This window comes from Felis catus, chromosome E1, assembly GCF_018350175.1.
Source record: "Felis catus isolate Fca126 chromosome E1, F.catus_Fca126_mat1.0, whole genome shotgun sequence".
NCBI lineage: Eukaryota > Metazoa > Chordata > Mammalia > Carnivora > Felidae > Felis > Felis catus.
In genome coordinates, this window is record NC_058381.1 from 46,476,338 (window position 1) to 46,504,275 (window position 27,938).

The window sequence follows — 27,938 nt, forward strand, 5'->3', positions numbered from 1 at the left end:
TGGGTTCTCTGAAATGTTTAATTTGTTCTGGCAATGAAACTAACGTGGCATAAGGACTTAAGTCCTCAGGCTAGGCAAGACACTGTGGCCTTGGAGAAAGCCTCAAGGAGGCTGGCAGGAGGCAGTAAGATGGTGTGAAAGGGATGAGCTGCACAGATGAACTATGGGAAGGCTTTAGGTGTTGGGGCACAAGTGATGAAAGGGGTGAGGATGGACTGCCCCAGCCTTGACCTGGTGCTTAACAAGAAAAAAAATGCCCTTCCCTTCAATTACCAGGGAGAGGCCTGGGGGCTGGAGAGGGGGGGCAGGTGGCTTATTGCTTACCCCTCCACGGACCTGTAAGATCTGAGAGCAGAGGGAGAGAATGCAATAGGCTGGTAGGACAGCTACAGTGAGAAGAGGAAGTCACACAGTCCCCAGGTCAAGGAGTCAAACCCTGGGCTTGGCCTTTAGCCTTCCAGGGCCAGAACAGCATCTCTTTCTTCTGAAGAGGTTGCCTGAACTCCCAGGATGGAATGTCAGATTTCTGGCCTCTGATCACCGGTTGCTGGGATTCCCTGGTGTCTCGGAAGTCCTGGAGCAGTAAAAAAGGTTTCTCTCCAAGAATTTCTTTCCCAGTGAGTAAGCGGCCAACTCTCCTGGCAGAAATGTCTTTTCTACCCAACCTGCACCCGGGAGGGTGGGAGTGTGGCCGGCCCTCAGAAAGGGCCCCTGAGGCTCACATGTTCCAGGACTGAGAACGTGCACCTTCTTCGGAGGCTCAGAACTCCCAGTCGTCCACCTCCAGCTCTTCCAGGTTTGTTACCAGGCCAAAGATCCCGCTGTGATCCTGAGGCTGACTGCCCTCAAAACTGGTGATGGGGGTGACAGGGCGAAGTAACTCAGGCAAGGCCTCTGAGGCGCGCCGCTTGATCTGAGGGAGGAGAGGCAGTTAGGGGTGGATCCTGTTGCTCTGGGTCCCAGGACACCATCAGGCAAGAACTATGGCCCCATGACAGTTGGACTGTTAGAGCCAAGAATCTCTATGAGAGGAAGGCACAGCGCTTTTAAGGGGCTTCAGAAAACTGGGCATTTCTCTTTGATTCAAAGGGAGGAGGAGAGAACACCTAAGGACCCCGAAGCTAAGGGGGTTGAGGGTCGTTAGAAGCACAGGCAAGAAGAAAATCCCAGGGAGCCTCAGCAGAGTGCTACCATACCTGCTTGAAGAAAGAGTGGTTCAGGAGGGTACTGGCACTTGGTCTGTGGAGAAAGGGGAAGAGAGCCCAGCATTACCCCTGTGCCCCAGGATTCCCAAATCCTGCTGCTCACACCTTATCCCCAGGCTCCCTCTGCTTCTTCCCTCAGCTCTAGAAGAAACAACAGCCTGAGCTACCCAGGTCGCTTCTTAGCAAACCGTTGTGTTGATCCCTCTGGCCGCAGGAGCTCAGGACTCCTCCAGGAACCCAGCCCTCCACAGAACAGATGAATCCTCTCAAACCCTGCCTTCGACCCCCAGGCCCTCTCTGCCCCCCACAAAGCCCGGCTCCCAGCCCACAGGAAATACCTTACATCTGGACTACGCTGAAGGCACTGCTCCACAAAGTGATGGAAGTGGGGGGAAAAGGTGCGGTGATAGGGGTGGGAGGGCGAGTCGCCATTGGAGGTCCTGGGGGTGCTGGTGGCCAGGCTGTCACTCAGGCCAGAGTTGGCTGCTGAGCGTGAGGTGCTCATGGTCAGCTCCTCGGCAGGGATGGTGCTGGTGTCCAGCAGGCAGGGCACGGTGCCATTCAGCTTCTCCAGCAGCATCTGGGGAGGACAGAGCCAGGACGCGGGCTGGAGGGGGGGGCCCTGGAAGATCTATGGAGTTTCTTCACAAATACACTTTTCCCAGTATACAAGTGTGGTTTAGGGGAGCAGAGAAAAGAAAAGTGGAGTAAGTCTAGTTTTCTCAAAGGTATGCTGGCCACTGGCTCCGCAGCCATACCCCAGCTCAGCCAAAGGGAAGAGGAGGAGAGGGCCTGCAAGAATGCACCCTTCCGCCATGGCTGCAAGGAAGGTCCCCGTCTTCTCTCCCGTTTATAAGACTTCTTCATGTCCTTTTAACTGTAGAGCACTCACCCTAGGGTGAAGGCGGCTGTCAGGTCATTGTCTTTAGAGCCCAGCCCCAGTCTCTTGTGCCCAGGTGGTTCGGGAGGGGTGTGTTACACAGCGCCTGCCAGACACGCCCTGGCTTGTCGCTGCACCGGAGCAGGGTGCCCAAGGGCCGACTAAGCTTGGGCAGCTGTGCCACAAAGTCTTCTGATGCCACACATGCAAAACAGCCCCAGCTTGGGGATTGCTGCCCTTGGGGTTGTCCTCCTGAACTTCCAGGCCAGAACCCAGAAGTCTCTCTAGAGCTGTGCTGTCTAATGTGGCAGCCACCAGCCACATGTAGCTATTTATACTTACATGAGATTTGGTTTAAAATTCAGTTTCTCAACCTCACTGGCCACACTGTAAATGCTCAACAGCCACAGGTGGCTAGTGGCCACTGTACTGGGCAGCATAGATAAGAGAACGCTGCCACTACCTCAGAAGATGCTATTGGATAGTGCAGCTCCTGTACCTCTCGTTCACCTTAAATAGCCGCCTACCTTTCCTGAGCACTTTCCGTGACTCTCTTACTTAGATTTTCTAGACTTCTTACTGAGGTTTCCATACCCTCCTAATGAGTCTGCTAGATCTAATCTACCTGCTATTGTGATCTTTCTGAACTATGTATCTGATGCTATCACTCCTGGGCTTAAAAGCCTTCAGCAATTCTCCATGTGGTTTGGGACCGGAACCAAATGCCCTGGTGTGGCACACAAAGTCCTTCATGCTCTGCCCTGGCTTCCTGCTCCAGCAACATCACCCAGCAGCCCCCCAGAAGCACCTGTACTTCAGCTATTTGTAACCATTGCTATTCCCCAGATCCTATCCCTGTTTGACTCTGGGTCTTTGCACATGCTGTTCTCTCTGCCTAAGTTTCCTTCTAGTTCCCATTCCTCACACAGCAAACAATTACTATTTGCCTTCAAGACTCAAATGTCACCTCCTCCCAGAAGCCTCCCTGGGTCCCCTGCTCTACAGAGCTCCCCTCTGGCCACTCTCTAGCTGCCCCTATTCCCACAGGGCAGTCTGTGGGTTCAAGGGAGAGGCTGACTCAGAGCCTCCACCCCTCCACCCCCTCCCAGTTCTAGATCATGCTCCAGATACTTAGGATTCAGGTAATTCTTGCCGAAATGACCCGAGTTTGCTTCCTAGACTTGATAAAGCCTGATAAGCCTCTTCCCTGGTCTGTCTCCCAAAGGTAGACTATGCCACTGGCTGTGTGTGCCAAGGAGTGGCCAAAGGACAGTCATTGTAAGGGGCATGAACAGATGTTGAACTTGTAGGCTGGAGGTTCCAAAGGTATTGGCCAGAATATGGTAGCATAGAACCCGAGAAGCCTGAGAACTCTAAATTAGAAACTGGCCTTCCAGGTATATTTATCAAGGTAGGACAGAACATATTTTGTAAATTTATGAAATTCATCTAAGTAGACAACATGGTATGTGGGCCTCCATTTGCACACCTGCTCCAGGCCCTGCAACAGTCAGTGGCGGGCCTGCTCCTGGGCTCTCCTTCTCCAGGGTCCCCTCCCACAGCAGGGGAAGGCAGTGGTGGGCAGGTAAGAAGGAAAACAGGCTGAGGGCTCACCTGGGTGGCAGGCATATCCTTAAAGGGGACGTGGCCATTGGCCAGCTCACAGGCTGTGATTCCCACACTGTAGATGTCAGACTTGGCATCGTAACCCTGCAGATTCTAAGTCAGGAGAAAAAAGCCATAGATCACTCCATTTGTAGCCACGGTTGTTCTTAGCAGAGACCGGCATGGGGCAACATTGGAGGGGAGGAAGACAGTATCTGTCTCAAATCCAGCCCACTTTCCTTGCCTGTACTACTGAAGAGTAGCTGATATTGTAAAGGAATGGATGATGCTGTGTAACAAGCAGGGAGAAGTGTGGGTCCCCATACTCCTGCTTAGTGGAAGGATGTGGAGAGCACTGAGTATTTCAGGAATGCTCACTCTTCCTATAAGGAAGGTCTCTGAAGGGAACTGAAATAGCATTAGGTCCAGTTTGGGACCCCACAGAGGGGAAACACCACCATGTGCAATGGGCTGAGAGGCCTCCCGGGTCCACCTACCAGCAGGGAACCCCTCCCTCTGGAACCCCTTACTCCACTCAGAAGCAGAGCACTCCCATCTGGGGAAATTCCTGAGGGCTCCCTAGGGAAACTGTGAATTGGTGAGGGATAGGGGCTTCTCAGGACTCAGTCCACAGACCTGCTGGAGGACCTCTGGGCTGAGCCAAGGCAGAACCTTGACACTGTACTTGGGAAAGTCGTGGACCACACGCTGCCGCTGCCCATGGCTGATCATGCTGAGGTTGCTGCGTAAACCAGACAGGTAGACCTTTCCCTCCGAGGAAATCAGAATGTGGCTGGCTTTGACGCTCCTGGGGTGGGGTGGGGAGCAGAGAAAGGGTGTCATGGGGCCACAGGAGCCCTTCACGTCACAGACCTCTGATCTTCACATATTAGGTAAATATTATATACACATTAACACATTTTAATATAATACATGCATAAAAAAAGAGAAAATAGCATGACCCAATTTACATACCACCAGATTTTAAATCTTTATATTTTGCTAAAGTTCTTTTAGGCTCACAGACCACTGCTTGGAATCTGTGGGTATTCTTACAAAGCGGATCATGGTGTGATATCCATATATTTTCAATTTACCTAAAGGTACTGTGTTATGCATCCCATCCTTCCTTCACTCCTCAGTGCTGTTTGTAAGATCCATCCGTGTGGCCACCTGTATACAACCAACCTTTGCTTCTAACTGCCACCTGCACTCTGGGGTGGGATCGAACACTTCTACTGACCCTTCTTCCAGGAAGGAACATTGATGCTACCTCGAACCACCATGGATATGAATGATGGCATCTACATATGTCCCCTGAGAGGCCTGTGTGAGGGTTTCTTTGGGGTGTACCCCCAGAGCAGCATTGACGGCCCCAGTGCCGAGTGACCCTGACTGGTTGCATTGGGCCATCTTCCACTGTGCGGTCAGGAGACCCCACCTCACCACACTGGGCTTCAGCCAGCCTCCAAATGACACTGGTCTCAGGTGTGTAAGGTGACATCCTCCTGTTTAATTTGCTTTTCTGATTCTAATTAGATTTGAGTGTCTGGTCATATTGAGAGTCCTTTGGGTTTCCTCTTCTATAAACTTCAAACCCTTTGCTCATTTTTCTGTTGCTTTGCTTATCCTTTTCTTATTGATTCACATAATTTCCTTGTTACTAATCTCCTGTGTGTTCTAGACACAGCTAACATCTTGCACGCTGTCACCCATTTCTTAATTTTGTCCATGGTGTTCTTTTTTGGAGAGATATCTTTAATCTTGATATAATCAAATCCATCATATGTTGTTTTGTGCTTCTAAAATATCTAGACATTCTTCTGTGCCTCAGGTCACAAAAATATTTCCTTCTATCCAAGTCTGTAGTTTTATATCAGACATTTAGGCCTTAATCCATCTGAAAAGCGCTCCTTTGTACGTGGAATTAAGTAAGGGTCCAGCTTCCCTACTGTGAGTGTCTTTTCCTAATACCATCTATTAAGCAGCCCCTCGCCCCAGCCTCTCAGCACAGGGCTGACTGTGGGGCACACACGCAACTTTAGGTGCTCCAAGGAAGGAGGGGGGTGGGGCACAGAGGCCCATGCCAGATGTTCTTCTCACACAGCACTCAGGACCGAGCTGCTCAGTAAAGAGAAAGTTGGCACCGATAGGCTAAATGCTCTACCAAGTCAGAGGCAAGGACAAAATCCCAAGTTTGATTTAAACTCTGACTTCACTAACTTCAGTCAACCTTCTCCTCCCTTCCCCTGTTTACTTGAGGGCTCCTGGGCACAGATCCCTGCTCTTGTCAAGGGCGATTATGCCTAAGAATGCACCTGTGTACGTATCCCATGTGGTGGATGTAGTCCAGGGCCTTGAGCACCCCCTGCAGGATGTAAGCAATCGCCAGTTCATTCATGCCGTCCATGAAGTGTGTGCAGATGAGATCCTTTGCAGAACCTGAAGAATTGTGGGGACACGGGGAAGAGTAACAAAGAAGGGAAACAGACATGAACCTGCTGACAACAGCGTTCTCAAAGCACCTCTCTGCCAGGACCCCTGTTCCACTCACCATACGCCATGAATGATGTGACAACCCACAGCTCATTGTCTGCAATAAAGGTGGCTCGATATGGCAGGATATTGGGATGGCTGAAGAGTTTAGAGACATGAAGCTCCCCCTGAAAACAATGGTAAGCGGAAGTCAGAATCAAGGGGTGCTGAAGAAGACGCTCAACACGAAGGTGGTGGCATGAATAACATGGGGACCCAGTCTTTCCTGGAGCTCTTCTCAGAGTCCTGGGAGCAGCCCAAGCAGGTGGCCACCCACATGAGAGAAGCCAGGCTCTGCTGTCTCCACAGGGAAGCCAGCACTGCTCTGCCAGCTTCTGCCTGCGTTTGGCTCCACTAGCCAATCTTGGAGCCTCAAGAAAAATTCCCCACCAACAGCGAAACTGCTAACAACACGGTAGAGGGTCACAGCTCGCCACGTCAGAAATGATGAGAACCAACAGCTGACTAAAGACTTATAAAGTAATAAGCTTAGTTCAACTTCAAGGGCCAAGGCACAGAACTCCTCTTTAAGATAAGAAAACAAAAAACACTGGGGCACCTGCGTGGCTCAGTTGGTTAAGCATCCGACTTCGGCTCAGGTCATGATCTCACAGTTCGTGGGTTCGAGCCCCATATCGGGCTCTGTGCTGACAGCTCAGAGCCTGGAACCAATTCTGTGTCTCCCTCTCTCTCTGCCCCTCCCCCCACTCACTCTCTCTCTCTCTCTCTCTCTCTCTCAAAAATAAACATCAAAAAAATAAAAAAAATAAAAAAAGGAAAACAAAAAACATTTTCCTCTTATAAAGGAAAATGTGATCGATAGGACAACGAAACAAAGTTATCAGAGAGCAAACACGAACTACTAGACAGCCGAAGGTACTTCTCCAGCAACCTAGGAGCGAGAGAGCAGCTACAGAAAGTGTCAGACCTATGGGATTTTGGAATGAATTTGGACAAAAGAACTACAGAAACTCAGGGGTCCTGGCCTCTGGGACATGAGCTAAACGCCAAACAGGCAATACTTTCTGCCTATCTACTGCTCCAAAGAATTTAAAAAAGAATCCTGGGGCGCCTGGGTGGCGCAGTCGGTTAAGCGTCCGACTTCAGCCAGGTCACAATCTCGCGGTCCGTGGGTTCGAGCCCCGCGTCGGGCTCTGGGCTGATGGCTCGGAGCCTGGAGCCTGTTTCCGATTCTGTGTCTCCCTCTCTCTCTGCCCCTCCCCGTTCATGCTCTGTCTCTCTCTGTCCCAAAAATAAATAAAAAACGTTGAAAAAGAAAAAAAGAATCCCAAAGTCCAACATGCTCTAGAATGAACTCAGATATCTTTCTTCCCAAATAACTAAGCTGGGACTGACTTTCGGTCCCATCCTCAGACCCACAAAACTACTCTGAACACGAATGCGTGTTAGAGCACCATCAGAAGAGCATGAATTCAGGGAAACACTGTGATGAAGAAGAGGGATAGGTTGCAGTCAAACTGCTGAAAACACACTGACCCAGGCCCTGAATCTAAAGAGCTCCCGGTGCAAGCCTGAGTCAGGGAGGAACCCAGGCCCCTGCCGGCTGCTCTCAGATCTGTGGTGTCCCCTGTAACTAGAGGGCAGCTACCTCCTTCTCCAACAGAAAGGAACCTCAGGAAACAGGACAATGAGAGCCAGAAGGTGGCTGTCACAGCAAAGCAGGCTGCCCCGAATCTGGAACAAGACTGCCTGGGTTTGAATCCTGTCTCTACCACTCACTAGTATGTGTGACTGTGCGCAAGTTACTCGGCCTCTCTGAATAGTAAATAAATGAATAAATGAGCCACAAAGGCATCTTTGGAGAGGAAGAAGGGAGTATAAATTGGCCTGAGCAGAATTACAGAATCCTTAGTGCCAAATGCCCACGATTCTTCGTTAAGAGCTTCTGTTAACTTCCTGGTTTGGTCCGCCTTCATTTTCTGCCAGCTATTTTCAGAAGACACATGTAAGAGTTGCCTTGTAATTGCGATTGGAACTAAGAGCCCATCCTTGAAGTGTCCCAACACATTTTATTACCTGCAAGAACGTCACCATCTCATTGGAACAAGCTTCCAGGTTAATCCTTCGTACCGTCACGTACTCTCCTGTCGGTTTGTACCTTGCTAGATTCACTGTCATCAGGTCCTCAAATCCTTTGCCTAAAAGAAAAGGAGAATGTCATGAACAAGGGCAATGGCAACAGAGGTAGCCTTAAAGAGACTTGATTTAAAATGAGAACTCGGGGCACCTGGGTGGCTCAGTCGGTTGAGCGAACGGCCTCAGCTCAAGTCATGATCTCACGGTTTGTGAGTTTGAGCCCCGAGTCGGGCTCTGTGCTGACGGCTCAGAGCCTGGAGCCTGCTTCAGATTCTGTGTCTCCCTCTCTCTCTGTCCCTCCCCCACTCATGCTCTGTCTCTCACTGTCTCAGAAATAAACACTAAAAAAAATAATAATAAAAAGAAAACTCAAGGGGCGCCTGGGTGGTGCAGTCGGTTAAGCGTCCGACTTCAGCCAGGTCACCATCTCGTGGTCCGTGAGTTCGAGCCCCGCCTCAGGCTCGGGGCAGATGGCTCAGAGCCTGGAGCCTGTTTCCGATTCTGTGTCTCCCTCTCTCCCTGCCCCTCCCCCGTTCATGCTGTCTCTCTCTGTTCCAAAAATAAATAAAAAAAAAACGTTGAAAAAAAAATTAAAAAAAAAATAAAATAAAAAGAAAACTCAAAACTTTCACTAACAATTCCCCTTATGGCTGACATTTCTTGATTTTTCTCCTATCAGTTCCTTCTCAGCCAACCACTTGAAGTGCCTATGGTCCAGGACATCAGAAGCCAAAAAGAAAAAATTGCAAAAGAGCTTCTCTCCTAGGGATGCCTGCGTGGCTCAGTCAGTTAAGCGTCTGACTTTGGCTCAGGTCATGATGTCACAGCCAGTGAGTTCGGGTCCCGCATCGGGCTCTATGCTGACAGCTCCGAGCCTGGAGCCTGCTTCAGACTCTGTGTCTCCCTCTCTCTCTCTGCTCCTCCCCCACTCACGCTCTCTCTCTGTCTCTCAAAAATGAATAAATGTGAAAAAAAAAAATTAAGAAAAAAAAAAAAGAGCTTCTCTCCTGGTAACATGATCTCTTTTCCCAGATTTGGAAGACAGAAGCAAAGGAAAGTCACAAAAGCCAGTTTTGTCACCCTGAGTCCTGCTAACTAGCTGACAGCCTCTGGCACACGCTGATCTGGGGATGTAGAGGAGGCCACAGGAGTGCCCAGGAGCCTGAAGGTAAAATAGCAGTGCTAGGACTTTACCTATGACAGAGAGTAGCTCATAGCGCCCTCCTTCCGGCAGGAAGCTACTCATGATCTCCTGTTTAGACAGGGATGCTATCGACTCTGAGCTCGCCTCATTGGTCTAAAGAAAAAGAAAAATAGGTTAATAAGAGAAAATTGGGTGTGGGATGGGAGTGGGGAGGGGGTGATTCAGACCCACAAGGAGACTGGCATCTAAACATACAAATTCTGACTCGGGGTCAAAGAAATAGGTCCAACACTATTCGATGAGAAATGTAGAACACCAGATGTTCAGTGTAGTCATTAGCACTAACATCAGAGCCAGTAAGTGTGAGCACCATCTACAAATGGGGGTAGGGGACAGGGCTGGTTCCTAGTCAACTGTTGATTTGCTTGTCCTTTCCAACGATTGGCTCATTTGCTAAAAATTATGAAATTCTTACTTGGGGAAAGGATGTCTAGACAAAAGTCATGTTTAGAAAAGAGAAGGGGGATGGAGAAGTGAGGGGTTCTCTTGAATTTCCTGCTGTATTGGGGTCCTATTTTAGGGCCCTGACTACAAGACTCCAAAGGTCACATGCTGAATTTTGCTATAGGGGAAATTTGGCCATAAGAAGTACCCTCTTGAGCAAACCAAGAGCCCAGACCAATCATTCTCTGACATTTTCTTTCTTTAAAAAAAAAAAAAATTTTAATGTTTATTATTTTTGAGAGAGTGAGACAGAGAGCAAGCAGGGAAGGGGCAGAGAGAGAGAGAGAGAGAGAGACATAGAATCGGAAGCAGGCTCCAGGCTCTGAGCTGTCAGCACAGAGCCGACGCGGGGCTCAAACTCACAGACCGCGAGATCATGACCTGAACTGTGGTTGGCCGCCCAACTTGACTGAGCCACCCAGACACCCCAATTCTCTGACATTTTCAAGTGAAGCAAGCAAACAGAACACATAGGGCTGCAGGCAAGGCACAGGGCTGTCACGTCTCAGCCATCATCCCAGGCAGAGGAAGTGACCTGCTTCCTGGTTCCTGCCGTAAATGAAGCTGGACCTCAACCAGTTAGGATGTGGGCATCACACCTCTGGGCTTTGAGGTCCTAAAGGAAAAGTGCCCAGCAAAATTGATGGCAGACCAACTCTCCCTTCAGCTCAAAAGGCTCAGACCTAAATTTATTTGTGTGATTTAGGGGCCATATTTTTCTTTCTTTTGGATCCTCTTTCCTACTGAGATGGAGTACCTTAGGCCAGCTCAAATTTCATATGCTGTATTCCTAAACCTGACCTCTAGTTAGGAAAAGATCTTTGTGAACACAAGAAAGGCCCCTCACTCAGCACTAGCCAGAAGACAGGGAGTCAAGAATGTTCTGACATGGTGGTACCTCCTTGCTGGGGATCCCTGACGTTTCAAGGGCATCCGGTTTCAAGAGTTGATGGAACTGCCAAGGGGAAAGAAACCAAGTGGGGCTCTTCCTCTTGCACCACTTAAGCATGACAGTAAGAGGAATCTACTCAACCAAAAGTGAGCCCTGTCAGCAAATTTCTAATTCAATCAGTTTTTTATATTTCCAAGATTCATCCATATTGTTGTATTTAGCCATGCTGTACACCCAGGTTGTGTAAGAGTCATCTTGTGAATATACCTGTTTATCCATTCCAGTGTTGATAGGCTTTTGGGGTTGTTTTTGGTTCTGCTCGTATGAACTGTGCTATTAGAAACCCATTTGAATGTGTCTCTTGATGTGTATATGCAAGAGATATTCTAAAGCTTATACCCAGAAACTGAATTGCTAGGTTACAGAGTATATGAACAATCGACTTTACAAAATAATGCAAAATTGTTTCCCAAAGTGGTTAAACCAATCTACACTCCCTCCAGTACTGTATGTATGTTCTCATTGATCCATTTTCCCCTATCACTTAGTATAATCAGACTTAATTTTTTGCCAATCTCATTGTGAGTGTGATTTATATTTCCGTGATTGCTAATGAAATTGAGCATCTTTTCATGTATTTATTAGCCATGTGGGTTTTCTCTCAGGTGAAATTGGCTCTTTGTGTCTCTTGTCCATTTCTCTACTGGAATGTCTTAATGTAGGATTTCCTCAAAGTAGGCCGCCTGGAACACTGACCTTGGCAGTTAATACATATAAATGGTTTACACGTCCAATTAAATGAGAAAATGAAGCATTCTCTCTCATGGAGAATCACAAGGTGTGCTGGCATAAAATGGCTTCAAGAAGTTTTGTAATAAGGAAACTTGTTTAATTTAACCTAGCATTTCCCAAATCTACTTGTCCAGAGAACCTTTTGTATCTCATATCTGTTAAATTTTGGGAAAGGTAATTTGGGAAAGGCTATTTTAAGTAAAACATATGGTATTATGCAAAGACTATAGGCTCTGGGGCCAGACAGAGGCAGAACTTGAACTCAGGTCTATCACTTGCTCTGTGACTGTGGGTAAATCACGCTAAATTCTTGGGATCTCTGTTGTCTCATTAATGGAATAATTCCCAGTTTATAGGGTTGCTATGACAAATGAGATAAAATATGTAAAGATCTTAGTGCTACCTGGTGTTTCATAGGTATTCAGTAAATGTGAATTCTATTCTTTTCCTCCCTCTTTTGCTGCCTACTGTTTGGTCACTCTCCTGTTCAACAAATAAGATGGGACAGAGAAAATGGCGAAACCAGAGTATGCGGGGTAGAGCTTGATCAATAGTTAAGGTCGGTTTGATTTTCACTTTTACAGTTATCTGTTTTCAAATGCTCTGAAAATACGTTCTAGGAACATTTATAGCCATTGTGGCTTCTTGACACTGTGGTGTTCAGAATAATCCCAAGTGCCTCTGCCAGCTGAGAGACACACACACAACTATGGGACAAAACAGAGTAGTAATTTGAGCAAAAAGCCCAAACCAGGAGCTCTGAAATGGCAACCTACCATTTGTTTAGAATTTATAAGCTGCAAGCTAAGTTAGTCTTGAGTCCCACCTTAACTTCATACCTCTCACCACCTGTGCGTAATCTTGTTCCACAGATCCTGTTTTCTCAACTATCAATCTACCCCTCATAAAATCGGCGTCATCAGTTAACACAAAACCCAGAGTGTGGCTTTCAGACCCAAAGTCCCTACTCTGATCTGTGAGTATCCACATGATTCGGCCCCTGCCTACTTCTAATGACTTCATCCCTTACCACATCCCTGTGACTTGCTACACTTGACCCATACGAACAGGTGCACTTCAATCTTAGGAAGCTCACACCAGCAGTCCCTTGGTTTGGAACATTCCTGCCCTACTCCTTCCTGCCCCTGCTATTTTCTCATAGCTGCTTCTTCCCTACCATTGAGATTTCAACTTAAATGTCATCTACACATTGAGGACTCTGAGCAGAAAGTAAAGTAGGCTCTCAGTCACTTTATTATGTCATCTTGTTTTACTTTCCTCACAGTAGTTATTATTGTGTTCATTGATCTGTTGCCTGCCTCCTCAATTAGAATGCAAGCTCCATGAGGGTATAGATCCTGACTGTCTTGTCAATTTGGTATTCCCAATGCCTACAGTGATGCTGGCACATAAAAAGATGATTTAAACAAGTTTGAGCTGAGGTTTCCTGGCCATGACCTTGTCATTGCCATGAGTTAAAGAGGACAGTAGGCTACATGTACCAGCCAGTTCCACTGGAGACAGAGTTCAACATAATGACCTATACTGGAAAAACCAGCCCTCATGCAACGCACTCACTGGATCCCCTGCTGCTAGGGGCACTTTATAGATCAGAATCTGGTACCTGCATGTGAGAAAGTACTGCATTTTTTAGCAGGTAGAATCTAGAACCACTATATATTTGAAGGTCTTCCCCCTGATCTCCAGGCAAACTCCAAAATATTTCTCTAATTTGAAAAAGAGGCTATGAAGGACAGCTGGAGTTGTGAGATTAAAGTGCTTACTAAATGCATTTTAAAAAACTCCCATGGGAAAAACTTCTGATAGATACTTTTCATTACCTATGACCCTCTTCCTTGCTAGAAGTGCATATAAGACATGCTGTCTAGGCAATACACTAAAGACATACACTTGCTGAGCCAAGGTAGGAAATTATGCATTAAACTACTGATATGATTAGGTAGTAACTTGACCAAATATTTCTACTATCTCTGTTGACTACAGAATAATACTCAAAAGTGTTAGTTTTAGGAAATACAATTCCTTAGTTAATTGGGAATATGAATTCTTGGCAATCTGGAATTGCAAGAAATGAATTTGTCTCTTGGTTATTGTCCTTGTCTCACTGGGAACACTCCTAAAATGGGCAATTTCTACATTGTGGATGTTCTACAAGTCTGAACTCAGAAACCGATCTTTATTTAGGAAAACAAAAACAGTGTTTTGAAAGGAAGAGGTCTGGTGAGATATCGCCACAAGAGAGGCGGGTTAGCTCAGTAGACTGTTTCAGAGTTAGAAAAGGACAAAATTCAGATGAAAAGGATGAAATGTTTAGTCCAGTCTCTTTAAAAAACACAGCACAGCATAGCTTTATTAGTATGATATATAATCTCAAATTGTCTAGAGAAACTAATTCTAGCAAAGCTGCTTCTTAGTTTTTTCCCACCATGAAAAGCATTGTTGTTTATTTTGAAGCATTTGAAAAATACATAAGCTACTGATATCCAGAAAGCACCATAAAATAACATTGTTTAAAGAGTTTAAAACAAAATACAAGAGAGCACACAAAGACTATATTTGTGAAATGCTACATCCAACCCCCCACAGGTTTCACACAGGATAAGTCTTGGCATAACACCAGCAGCTGTGAAAATATAAAAATTATATAAAATGGGCATTCTCATCTGGAAAAATATTTAACTGATCATATAGGGAATGTTTTTAGTCTCCTGACTGGAAAATATTTGGATCTGATAGAGAGGGTGCTCCTTACTAGAGCGTAGTCAAAGCTTCACTCAAAGAGAAATTCCTAGTCAACGTCACCACCCTTCTGCTGTTGGGGCTGCCTGCCAAAGGTGCAGATGTCTGTCATCTGAAAAGAAGAAGTTTATTTAGAAAAGCGTTCTTATCCTCTCTCTTTAGAAGACACTGATTCACATTATCAAAAATAGCTTGGTACATTGTGCACATCTGTGCACATGTGGTGTTATTTACTTTGGTAAAATAAACTACAAGAGTAGGAAACAGAACAAGTCTTCCAACCCTTGCCAATTAAAAAAAAAAGTACACTTTCTGTTTTGTACTTTTTAATGTGGGGTTTTGATTTTAAGGTAGGAGATTTGCTATCTTCCCTATAATCTAGGGAAAGCTCTGTAGTATCTCTGTGAACTGAAATCTATCAGCAATAGACCACAGAGGAAAAATTTAGTATCACTAGCCACTAAAAGTAACCATATCTTAGATTGTTGAAATTTTCTTTTCTTTTCTTTCTTTTCTTTTCCTTTCCTTTTCTTTTTTCTTTTCTTTTCTTTTCTTTTCTTTTTTCTTTTCTTTTCTTTCTCTCTTTCTTTCTTCCTTCCTTCCTTCCTTCCTTCCTTCCTTCCTTCCTTCTTTTTTTTGGAGGGGGCGCTGGGCGATTGGTAAGGTTGGGAAGGGGAGGAGACCTTAATCCCCAAGAGAAAGCAAAAAGTGCCTGAGACTTTTTCAGCTTCTAAAGTACAGGTCAAAATCTTTCCAGGGTGAAACCTGACTTTCCACAAGTAAAAGAATTATACTACAAATAAAACTCAATGAAATAAGCAAAAACACAAAATGATAAGCCAACAAAAAACACAAATTTCCACAAGAAGTCATTCCCATGCAACAGCCATAGAGCTCAAGCCTAGAAAGTCACTTACTTTTCTCCGAGTGTCACCCGGAGGCTGCTCTGGAGTAGAGAAATTGATTGTTGGCATTTTGTTTTTTAGCAGAAGACACATCCACATTCAGAACAGCAATTATTACACTTAGAACTACATTTATTAATAGAAACCACCTAAGAGTCATTATAGTGAAAAGTGTCCGCAGTGCTATATATAAACACATACATGTACGTACACACACACACACACACACACACACACACACACACACACACAGAGTAAAAACACTACACATAGATGGGATTTTCAACATGAATCTATGGCTCTTGAAAACATGGCAAGGCTACTATTCTATGGGTATTCTTCTGAGTATAACTCAACTGCTATAATCCCAGTCTTACATTTACTTTCCATCAGCACAATGTTAGTTTCAATAGGCTGGTTTCAGAGTCTTATACTGTGAACAAAAAAATTATTATAAAGTTATAGAGATGGCTGGCTATTTCCCAGAGAGTGCAGAGGCTAGAAAACAGGCTTTAAAAAAAAAAAAAAAAAAAAAAAGGCAAAAAAGGTTTTAGCAGCAACATGTACATGTGAGACCATAACCCAATTAGATTCACCAGACACATACATTCTATTCTGAACACAAATAAAGCAAGGGCTTTCTGGGCCTCTGCTACCCTTGGTGAAAATAAAGCAAAGGGCAACGGAGATAACATTCTGCTCTTAAATCAGACAAATTCTGTATCTGTCCTTTTTATTTTCTCCATTCTATAAAAGTGAAAAAAATCATCAAAGTAGATTTTTAACTGGAAAGTACTGGAATGATCACACATCTCCAAATATCTTAAATTAGAAATCAGAGCATCCAACTGTATTATTGAAGGAGATTGGCTGCACAGTAAATTAGCCTCAATTTGTCAAAATAAGATTTTTTTTTTTTTTGGCCTTGGACATCAGTTTTCTGGTACACAAATGGCAGGTGCAGTTGCTTAAGACAGTCTGTTAAAGGTAAAAAACCAAGTGAATAGATTAAAGGAAATCAAGCCCAGTCTCACAGAGTAGAAGGCAAATTCCAGGTTGTATAAAATTTGATAATATATACTTCATCAAGCTGTAAGCAATATACAGAACAACCTCTTCACTCTCCTCAGATCAGTCAGTGATGAGGCAATTGTCAAAAGACCGCCAGAGATCCCACACTCAAGACACTGAAACCAAAATCCCTTCATTCAGTTCACATATCCTGTAATATTTTTAACTAATTGTAAACTGGACTTGCAACTCAATTTTCACCAGGGCCAATGTTTACTTTTAAACATGGTATTCCTGTTAATGATGAGAAGAAAATGAGAACAGGACCAGAATGCTGTAGTTTTGTTCCATTAGCTTTTCCTTTACTGTGTGGCTAATTTTTATTCTTCAGAACTAAAACAAAAACAACTCATCATGTTTCTAAACTCTCATTTGTCTAAAACATAACATTTTGACAGAGTTCACAAATAATACTCCTCTGGAAGTTTTTGAATGCATTAGGGAAAATAAATTAACAGGTACCATTTAGTAACTAAAAAGTTTGAATTTTCAATGACCTGAGCCTACCCCAGGGTATTTTGTTTGGATCAGTCAACCAACACACTCAATCTGATAACCTGTTTCTTTAACTATAGGAGCTGAAGAGAGTGTCTTTGGTATTCAGACACAAAAAATGGGGCTCTAATATTATCATTTGTATAGAAAAGAATTTTCTTTGCCTTAAATTAACATAGCAGTTCTCAAAAAGGCTCAACTGGAAAACAGCCAAAGACAATGCCTGGCCCTGTTAAACCTCAAAGTTGCAAGGCTACTTCCGAAATCAACATGTGGATTTTACAACAGGAAGTTAATATTTTTGTCCTGACAGATTTTTTCCCTTAGTTCTCCTAAGTCTCATAATTTCTACCACGAAAAGATGAGTCAACTAGATTGATCAGTAAAACCAGAACTTTTATATCATTGCTACCACTGTCCTGACTATAGTTTTATTTTTAAAATCTTCAAGGTTAGAAGCTTTTGAACACTTAGGTTTTTTCCTTTAAGAATATGTATTTTAACTGGACAAATACTTAGAAGAAATAAATATGCCTTTAAGTAAATACTGACTTTCTAACAATCAAGACAGATCAAGGTCAACTGCCAGATTAGTCCTCAAATCTTTGGGAAACCATAGATTCAAAATGGAGCCAAACAAATATAACAACTGTAATTTACACCTGCCCTTAGAATTGCTAATTTCTATAAATTGATTTAGTCAACAAGAGTAGTAATGTTTATCCTGAAGTGATGGCTAAATGCCAGACTGTACTTACCTCCAAATAGTTCCAAATCTCTTAAGCCCTCAACAATGAACTTTTCCGAGACCCACCGCTAAAGAGGAAAACCCCAAAGAGAATTAGTATTTCTTCCAAGCCACAAAAAATTAGCTATCAGCCATTAGACAAACAAATAAACTACAAAACCAGAATCATGCAGTATAGTTAAGATGCATTTCTATGGAAAAGTTTTAAAAAGAATCTTGAATTTAAATCAACTGTAAACAATAGGTTAATTCCTTCCTCTATCCTTCTGTGCCTAATTTGATAAATAATCCTTAAATCTCACAGGCTGATGAGAACCATGTAGGACTGGCCCTAAACAAGAAGAATGTTTTTGTTCTTCCTATATATACAACTACCTTCTGGTTCCATCTTACTCATTCAATGGCTATTACAGATGCTTTGGATCATAAATGCCAATGTGAAAAATACTACTGAAATTCACAACACAGAAAACAGAGATGAAACTGTTTTTCACAATCCTCTATTAGTTTGTAAGAGAAAACAGTAAGCTGCATGTTCTTTCATCCACTAGGATTTCTAAAAACATCATCACCACACTTACATTTTCTATCAAGTTTACAAGGACCAAACTAGCATCACCAATCTGTGGTTCACTTTTACTATCCTATTTCCAATGAGTATTGGATTTCCTTACTGATCAATGGTCTGGTGTCACCCGAACCAGGCAAGGTTGAAATAGAAAAGAAGCTCACATGTAAAAGTAACAGTATCAAGATTGCATTTCACTTAAGGACTGGTGTTAAAGTTTGGCTTGGGGGCATTCTTTCCACCTGGCAGAGTTGAGACTAAAGAGAGATTCTATTTTTTCCTCTTAATTAACAGTGAAGTTTACTCTTTCCAGTATAAATTATTCTTATATATACAAACATAAGAAAAAAGAAGATTAACATTCAAAAAAACAAGTTGCATAATAGGGTTCATGAATTGGAACTATAACATCATTCTCTGTCCTTCTCTATATCAATTTTTTTCTAAATTTAAAAGAAAAAAAGGAACACCGAAAGTAAAAAATTTGGTATAAAAAAATCATATGTACTGTATCACAAAATATAACGTATACTTTAATATTTAGAAAGTGATATATTCATGCGTCATAGCACTTGTATCTTGTTACAAAATTTTAAAATAATAACTACTGCATTTAGAAATCAAATACTTGATAATAGATAATAAATAGAATACAATACTTTTTTATGACATCATGGAAGCTATTATAAAGAAGCTAACTCCAGTGTTTGTTGGGGTCATTTTAGCTGGTGAGGTTTTTCAGGTTTAGTAACATTTTTCACGTTCAAAGAGGCTCCAATTAAACCTATGATTATACTTAGAAAATGTGTTCCAATAATTACAATTTGATACTGATTTTTAAAACATAGAAACTCATTGAAAATACGTAGGAAATGGGCAGCTTATTAGCGGTTACATGCCTACAGTGAAAAGTGTCACTGATTCATTTAATTTTGTATGACTGATATTCATAAAATAAGCCACCTTGTTTCTTCTCTATCGGACAAACTGTTGGGTATATTTAGTGTCTCTGGTCATCCCTCTGCTTGCAAGCTCTCTCCTCGGGAGTGGAGGCCGCAATGTCTGCTTTACTTCCTACATCCCTCATGTTTGTAGGATTCTGAGCATCATATAAAAACACCACCTACACTGCTTTACAGAAAATAAAAATAGTAAAGCCAGAAGAATAGAAACACTCACCCTAATTCGCTCTGGTTTACTTACAAGAAAAGACATGAGTTCCTAATGTGTAGACCTACTTCAATTTCAAAAATTTAAACCTAAAAGGGAAATATAAACAGGTTGAATTAGTCAAATCTCCTTTTATAAAAATGCTTTTTGATTAACAAAAACTTACTATGAGTCTACCATTCAAAGCACTGTACCAGACCTATACATTTCTAGATTCTAATGATTTGTTTACAGAACATTTCCGTGACAGTAAAACTGGATGTACTGGCCAAGTACATTGTGAGATACTGCAATCTCTATAAGAAAAGACAGGTTTATTATTATATGGTTTCTTCTTTAATTTTCAAATTTCTCTTGACCAAATTCCCCACTGATTCTTTCCCAGAAGCAGTTACCTTCAGTTCTTTTGGCTGTTTCAAGTTTATCCTTTTTACTATCATTCTTAAATAATGTTTACATGGCCATGACTTATCCATTTGAGACAGTTACCTACTAACTTCACTACTGTGGTAGATGAAGACTAAGCTCTCTTATATCACCTTCCTGCACCCTAGTTTCCTGCCTTCATTCTCCCAACATAATTCGAGCATAATTTTTTTATTAAATCAACAGTCTGCATTTACATTGCTATGACTGTGGAAACATGGTTTAGAGCTGAGGCAAACAGAGATGACCATGTCTTTCTTCTTGTACACCATTTGTTTTCCTAAAGTTAGTAACGGATTCATTTCTTTTTCACTTGCTTGGTTTCCCATATAGCTATAGTTAACTTTTTCTGAGTACTTCAATATCTCTGCTATTCGTCTTATCAATATATTTTCTCATACATTCAAACTCATCCATTCCAATTTTTCCCTGGAGGTTGCCTTTCCAAGGCCCTCCATCCCCCTGTTGCTGAACTCACAACCCCAAAATCGAGACGCATGCTCTACTGACTGAGTCAGCCAGGCAACCCTGCAACAACCTTTTTAGTGTGGAAATCTGGATCTTCCAATTCTGAGAAATATTTTTGTATTATTTTTTTGATAATTTTGTCTCCTTCACTTTCTCTGTTTTCATGTTACAGAATTCCTAATAGTTGAAGACTTACTTCTAGAATTACCTAGAATTAATTTATGCTTGTTTCACTCCTATTTTACAACTCTCTTTTCCAAGAGATTCCTTCCATTTTATTTTCTAACCCTTCTATTACTTTTTATTTTTTTTTTTAATGTTTATTTATTTTTGAGACAGAGAGAGACAGAGCATGAACGGGGGAGGGGCAGAGAGAGAGAGGGAGACACAGAATCGGAAACAGGCTCCAGGCTCTGAGCCATCAGCCCAGAGCCCGACGCGGGGCTCGAACTCCCGGACCGCGAGATCGTGACCTGGCTGAAGTCGGACGCTTAACCGACTGCGCCACCCAGGCGCCCCCCTTCTATTACTTTTTAAATCTTGGTTACACATTTCCAAGACCTTTTGCCATTTCTCAAATGTATCTTTTTTCATGTCATCCTGATCTTCTTTTATGTTTCTTATAGTTAAAATTATATCTAGAATGGCTAAAAGCTTAATGCATCATGACCACATAGGGTTTATCTCAGAAATGAAAGACAGTTTTAACATTAAAAAATGAATCAATGTATACAAACTGTCTTTGTCTGAAGTTGTTTGCAAATAAAAAACAACCAATTTTAAGGAATTTTAAAAAGTGAATCAATGAAGCGCACTTGCTGGCTCAGTTGGTAGAGCATGAGACTCTTGATCTCGGGGTCGCAAGTTCAAGCTCCACACTGGGTGTAGAGCTTACTTAAAAGAAAAAAAAATCAATGTAATTTTACTTGAATAAACAAGAAAAAAATACAATCATCTCAATAGATGGAGAAAAAGCATCTGAAAAAACTCAACATCATTCATGATTTAAAAGAAACTCTCAGGCAACTAGGAATAGTCAAATAGGAACAAGATAGAAATAGAATTTACCAAGTCAACTTGGTAAAAGATATGCATAAAAAATGTATCACTAACATCATACTTAATATGAATTCTTTTAATACTTAAAAAGAATTAATGAGTTCCCTCTAAGAACAGAAGTGAAGCAAGAATTTTCTTGTTATCTCATCATCATTTCTGTTCATCATTGTACTGGTGGTCTTGGCCAATGCAAAAAGGGAAAAAGAAACAAAAGGCATACAAATTGGAAAAGAAGGTTTAAAACCCTTTATTCATAGACAACGTGATTGTATACATAGAAAATTATAAATATTTTACAAAAAAGACATTAGACCTAAAAAATGAATTTAGAAAGAAGGTCAATTACAAAACACAATTGTACTTCTATATACTAACAATGAATTAGTAGAAAATGAATTTAAAAAAATGAAAGCTTACAGTATCAACAAAAACATAAAATAATTAGGAGCGTTTTCTTAAATTATAAATAAGATATGTATGTTTAAAATTATAAAACATTGCTAAGAGGTATTAAAGATAAGCTAAACAAGAGATATTCCATGTTCATAGATTGGAAGACTCAATATTGTGAAGATGTCAATTCCCTCCAAGTTGATCTATAGATTCAGTGTAATCTCAATCAAAATCCCCGCAGACTTTTTAAAAGAAATTGATAAGCTGATTCTAAAATTTATACAGAAATACAAGGGACCTAAAAAAGCCAAAATAATTTCGAAAAAGAACAAAATTAGAAGACTTATGATACCTGATCAGACTTACTTTAATGCTATAATAATCAAGACAGTGTACTTTGGTTTAAGGATAGACAAATGGATCAATGAAGCAGAGTAGAGAATCCAGAAATAGATCTCTTTCCAGAGAGAGGACAAAGTAATTCCATGGGGAAAAATAATCGAATACAAATGTCTATCTATTTAGAAAAAATGAACTTTGACCCTTACCTTACACCATACACAAAAATTAACTTGATGTGGATCACAGAACTAAAGAAAAAGTTAAAACTACTAAATAAAACAGAGGAGGAAATCTTCATGATGTTAGGATAAGTAAAAATTAAAAAAAAAAAAAAAAGGAATATCAAGAGCATGAAAGGAAAAAGAAAAATACGATAAATTTATGAAAATTAATAAATTCTGTCTTTGAAAGATACTACTAAGAAAATGAACAAGTTGGGAGAAAACAGTGTGTGTGTGTGTGTGTGTGTGTGTGTGTGTATACATAACATTTTATATACAGAATATTTAAAGAACTTCTACAATTCAATAAAACAACTCAATTTAAAAAATGGGCAAAAGATTTGTACAGAAGATATAGGAATGGCCACTAAGCACATGAAATGGTACTCAACATCACTTGTCATCAAGGAAATGTATATAAAACTACAATGAGATACTACTACACACCTACCAAAATGGCTGAAAATAAAAACTGACAATACCAAGTGCTTGACAAGGATAGTTACCAACAGGAACTTTCATACATTAATGGGGATATATGGGGATAGGGATACAAAGTAGTATAGCCACTTTGGAAAATAATTTAGTAGCTTCCTATGACCAAATAATTCTGCTCCTAGGTAGTCTATTCAAAAGAAATGAAAACATATGTTCATATAGATTTGTATATGAATGTTCATAGCAGCATTATTCACAATTGGCCCCAAACTGGAAACAAACATCTATCAACTGGTAAATGAAAAAACAAAATGTAGTATATATACCAGCAGAATACTACTCAGCAACAAAAAGAATTTTTTGGGTGATGAAAATGTTCTGTATTTTGATTACATGGTAGTTACCTAAGTGTATCTGTCAAAACTCAACAAAACCATTAACTTAATGTAGGTGTATTTTATTGAGGGTAAATTACATCTCAACAAAAATTTTTAAAAAAATTTTTTTCATGTTTATTTTTGAGAGAGAGACAGACAGAGTGCAAGCAGGGGAGGGGCAGAGAGAGAGGGAGACACAGAATCCGAAGCAGGCTCCAGGCTCCGAGCTGTCCGCACAGAGCCTGACGTGGGGCTCGAACTCGCGAACTACGAGATCATGCCCTGAGCCGAAGTCAGCCACTTAACCAACTGAGCCACCCAGGCACCCCACAACAAAAATGATTTTAAAAATCAAATGACGAGAGACACCTGGGAGGCTCAGTTGGTTAAGTGGCTGACTTCAGCTCAGGTCATGATCTCATGGTTCGTGGGTTCAAGCCCCGCGTGGGGCTCTGTGCTGACAGTTCGGAGCCTGGAGCGTGCTTCGGATTCTGTGTCTCCCTCTCTCTCTGCCCCTACCCTGCTCACATTCTGTCTCCGTCTCTCAAAAATAAATAAACATTAAAAAAATTTTTTTTAATTATAAAAAAAAGTCAAATGACTAAAATAATCAGAAATGCTTTTGAATAGTCTAGGAAAAAAAAAACACTGCCAAATTCCTCCTTTTTTTTTTTTCTAGGAATCCTTAGAACTGCTTCAGAGAAATCAAATAGTTTTCAATCCAGGGGAGAGAGGAGGCCTTTCAAAATAATCTATAGTTTTTTTTTTGTTTTTTTTGTTTTTATCAAATTGCATTTATCTTCACCCCTATCCTAATTTTCTTACAGAAGATCATCATCATGTTAAGAATCATTTATCCTGGCATTAAATAGTAAACATATTGACTGAATTTGAAGAAAAAAAGATTATTAGAATACACATTATTTAATAACATTAAACACAAAGCATCATGCAAAAGAAATTTAAGAGGAAACAAAGTCCACATCCATATGTAGTCTACAACAGAAAGAAAACAGAATATTAATGTAGATAAAAAGATGATTTTTATCTGAAGGAACTGCCTATGATCTGGAAAAATACTAGCAATAGAAAATAAAGTCAATCCCAAAACACTGTATAAACTAATATAACAAACCTAAAAACTGGTCCTAGACCACCACACCAACAGCTTCATTAATTATCTGAACCATTGGCTCCCAAACCAGGATGTGTTTCAAATTAACTTGTTAGTTATAAAAACCTTTGGATGCTCAAACTCCCCCCTTCAAAAATTTTAATCCAGCAAGTCTGGGGAATGCACAAGTAGAAACGGGCAATTCATTATGGTGTTCAGCAAAGGGAAAAGACAAGGGACCTGAATAGTTTTATGGAAGGGATGGGGGGTGGGGCTTGAATATCAAATACAACTTAAAGAAAACAGCAATTCCAAGCATGAAATAGTATTACTACTGATTTTTAGTACGTTCTTTGTTTTGTCCACACATGTATCTCCCAGTTTCTAGAACAGTGCCTATCACGTGGTAGGCACTCAGTAATGATAAATGACCAACCAAATATACTGACAAATGTGTTGGCACTTTGCATACTCTCCACTTAATGTGAGGCCAGTAATAGGAGCACAAGTCCACATATATGAGAACAATGAAGAGGCCTTATGTGAATGCTAAGAGTATCGACTTTCTTCACCAGGCAGTAGGAAGTAACTAGGTTTTGAACAGAAAGGTGACAAACACAGAACAGCGGTCTAAGTGTCTCTCAAACTTTATTACGCATTCAAATCATTTGAGGATACTGCTAAAATTGCAGATTTTGATTTAGAGATCTGGAGTGGGGCCTGGTAGTTCTAAAAAACTTCCAGATGATGGTAATGCTGCTGATCTGTGCACCATCGTACTGACTAATGTTTGAGAAGCCTTGTTGGAAGGAACATTCTAAGGAATATTAATCTGCAAAGGGATGGGAGAAGGGGAGGTGAAAAAACCCAGAGAAAGGAATGCCAGTTAGAACACAATGCCAGTGGACCATATTTGGGGTGATAAGAGCCTGTAGGAGAAGGAATGGTAAGAAATAGATGGACAGGGGAGAAGGAAAAATAAAGAAATTATATTTAATTAGCAAGGACACCATAAGTCATCTAGCCCATCCTCCACCCTTCAGAGGAACAGCTTTTACAAACTCCTGAATGTAAGGTTACTTTTAACCTCTGCTTGAAAACTTCCCCCACTAGAGACTTCTACCTTATCAGGGAACCCATTCTACTTGTGGACAACTCAGATGACTCCTGATTTTTTTGTGCCCAAGGAACTGGGAAAGAGTAGTGTGTCAGCGACAAAACAGGAAACTCAGAGGTGGAAGTGGTTTAAGTGGAATGATGAGTTCGAGTTTTTAAATCATAATGAGGTTGAGAAAGTAGTTATGCATCCCAAATGGGAAGGTGTAGTAGTCAGTTAGAAGAGACACATTAGAGATGGCTATGTGGACTTGGGAGTTAGCAGCTAAAGCTCTACAAGTGACAAACTCCCCAAAGGAGAAAATGGGGAGAGCAAAGCAGGCTGGGAAGCAAGCCTTGGGATAGGTCCATACTTAGGACATGGCACTTGAAGGCAGGTAGGAAATGGAGCCCAAAGGAAAAACTTTAAAGGTTCTGCTTCCCTTACTGGACCACTTTTGCTCCTCCGACCTGGTTAACTTTGACTTGTCACTGCTTACTACTCATCTCAGGTGTCCTGTGCTACAGAAGCTCTCCCTGACCACCGCTCCCCCCGCCCCCACTTACGTTAGGTGTTCAGTCTCAGTATTCAATCCTTACACCTACCACAATGTTAACCGCCAAGAGTCTTGTTCACTATTGCTTTACTCTGCCCAACACATAATATGGGCACTCCCGTATCTGTTAAATTATTAATAGTTAAAATAAAAAAAAAAAACAAACCAGTAAGCATTTATGGTGAACTTACTATGTGCAAGGATCTGTGCCAAACGCTTCACAGAGATCAGCTCACAATGAGTACTATCATCCTCGTTTTACAGATCAGGAACTTAAAGCTCAAAGAGGTTAAGTGCCCCAAATTCCCCACAGGCAAGTGGTAGAGGACTTGTTAGATCTTTTCCAAAGCCCGTGCTCTAGAAGCCAGAGTGATAACACAGAAACATAGGGAGAAGTGTCAAGACTGTGTGTGCGAAGATACAAAGATGACTGAGAAGACATCGCCTGATTTGACAATGCTGCTGACCAGATGCCAAACAGTATAGAAATAATTCATTTGCCTTCATTTATTTTTCTTTTTTCCCTATTTTTGTCACTGATTTCCTAAACTTCTTCAATGTCTGGGGTTACAACTATAAACACTGCATCTGAGTCACAATATTCTAAGAAACCTGATCAAAGGCTGGGGGAACAGACTTAACCAGTTCAGCACTGTAACTAATGGCTGAATAGGATCCTGGCCTAAGGCAGGTAACCGAGTGAGACTTGCTTTCAATTCTCAGGGACAAGAAAGTCTTGGGTGTCTTTAGACAGTATCAATCAGTCAGTGAAGAACTGTCTTAATCCCTCAAATACATATTGGAATACGGTTCTACTTCAACAGGTAGTATACAATAAGAAAGGGACCAATACTAATAGCTTTTCCCCTTTGAGGGAATCAAATTAGAATATGCTAGGATATCTTAACAGGGAGCTGGGCTGATAAATTAGTTCCCCATTTCCTGGAAACTTGAACAATTTTATTTAACCACTCCCCTTCCCTCGAGCTCACTTCCCTACCCCCACCGCCCATCTCCACCCCAAATCTACTGTGGGCGCTGAAACATTCTTGGAAAACAAGACAATTAGCAGCTCTTTGTTTTTGCTGATTCAGGGAGTCACCTAAATCGTTCTCCTAAGGGGGTTTGCCTGTCCAGCCTGGGATAGATGGAAATTGGGGTTATGGGATCGGGGAGGGGGGGGACGGGGGGGGAGCGGAAGAGGTCAACACAGGATCGGCCGCCTCTTTGAGCAGGACAAACTGACACCTGGGCCCCAGGTTCCCCACCTGGAAGTGTGGGGGGTAAGATGGGTACGGAAAGCAGGCGCTCGCCTCTCCGGGCAACTCCGCTCTGGTGTCTCCCGGGCAGGCCCAAGCCTATTCTGCTCTCAGGCTGCAGTCCCTCATTGCGGGAATCGAGGAACTGGGTGAAAAAGGGGCCCGTGGAGGGTGAGGGGGGGCCGGGATGGCCGATCTGACGAAGGCCCGCCCCTGAGGAGATGGAATCGGAGTCAGGGCGAGAAAGAACTGGTCCTGGAGCGCACCAGGCGGCCCCGCCAGCCCGGTACCTGGTCCTGGAGTTAGCAAGCAGTCCCGACCCCGTCTCAGCTCCGCCTCCTGAGTTTAGGGCCGCGCAGCCAGGCCGGTTGCTGGGGGGGGGGGGAGGGGGGAGGGGGGAGGTACGCAACGTGCCATGCGCAGTAGCGGGACCCGGGGAGGGCTGGTGGCGGAGAGCTCCACCCCGCCCCGGCTCAGCCCGCGCGAGCACGGAAGCTCCGCCCTCCCCGGCCCAGGCGGGTGAGGAAGCTCCGCCCCACCCCCGCAGCTGCGAGCCAGTGGGGCAGCTCCCCAGCGGTTGGTTCGTCGCCTCGGGGGCGTCCAGCCCCAGCGGAGGGCCTTCCTTTGCGGTCGCGTAGAATGCGCTTCTTCGCTTCAGAGTTAGCTCGGTCCTTGACGGAATCAGACGCAGTCTGTCTCTAACAGAAGGGATCTTTTCCCCCATGTGTGTGGAAGCCCGAAGGCATTAGCTCGTCCTCGGTGGGGCCTGTGGGGTTCGACAAGAGCTCCCGGGAGCCTCCGCGCCCCTGCAGCAGGAA

At 42.6% G+C, this 27,938-nt stretch overlaps 1 protein-coding gene and 1 long non-coding RNA gene across 16 annotated transcripts in view; one reads left to right on the forward strand and one right to left on the reverse strand.

The window, feature by feature from the left end:
• On the reverse strand, nt 1-27,517 carry STRADA (STE20 related adaptor alpha). 15 transcript variants are annotated; one of them, XM_023244338.2, is made up of 14 exons: nt 27,411-27,517; nt 26,053-26,218; nt 19,405-19,460; nt 17,644-17,701; nt 15,332-15,360; nt 9,517-9,619; nt 8,263-8,384; nt 6,245-6,353; nt 6,009-6,132; nt 4,327-4,498; nt 3,700-3,804; nt 1,544-1,785; nt 1,197-1,239; nt 1-913 (listed from the first exon to the last, which is right to left on the reverse strand). In XM_023244338.2, the coding sequence occupies exons 3-14, from the start codon at nt 19,414-19,416 to the stop codon at nt 761-763; spliced, it is 1,272 nt and encodes a 423-aa protein (XP_023100106.1). In that variant the 5' UTR covers nt 19,417-19,460; nt 26,053-26,218; nt 27,411-27,517; the 3' UTR covers nt 1-760. The 15 variants fall into 15 exon arrangements, with proteins under 15 accessions (XP_023100106.1, XP_023100104.1, XP_023100103.1 ...); XM_023244336.2 differs by having other exon boundaries at nt 19,381-19,460; XM_023244335.2 differs by lacking the exon at nt 26,053-26,218 and having other exon boundaries at nt 19,381-19,460.
• LOC111557818 overlaps nt 4,498-27,938 on the forward strand; it is a 24,908-nt gene continuing 1,467 nt past the window's right edge. Inside the window, exons 1-4 of the long non-coding RNA XR_002738170.2 lie at nt 4,498-5,178; nt 9,002-9,152; nt 9,355-9,490; nt 12,154-12,630. This is a non-coding gene — a long non-coding RNA (uncharacterized LOC111557818). The remainder of the gene's footprint in view (nt 5,179-9,001; nt 9,153-9,354; nt 9,491-12,153; nt 12,631-27,938) is intronic.

Bases quoted from the DNA above. Each gene is read 5' to 3' on its own strand.
- STRADA (XM_023244335.2), bottom strand. From the start codon at position 19,416: ATGTCTTTTCTTGTAAGTAAACCAGAGCGAATTAGG. The intron at 9,620-15,331 runs GTAAGTGACTTT...CTTTTTCTTTAG, and splicing joins CGGGTGACACTCGGAGAAAA to ACCAATGAGGCGAGCTCAGA. The intron at 1,240-1,543 runs GTATTTCCTGTG...CTTTCTCCACAG, and splicing joins CAGCGTAGTCCAGATGTAAG to ACCAAGTGCCAGTACCCTCC.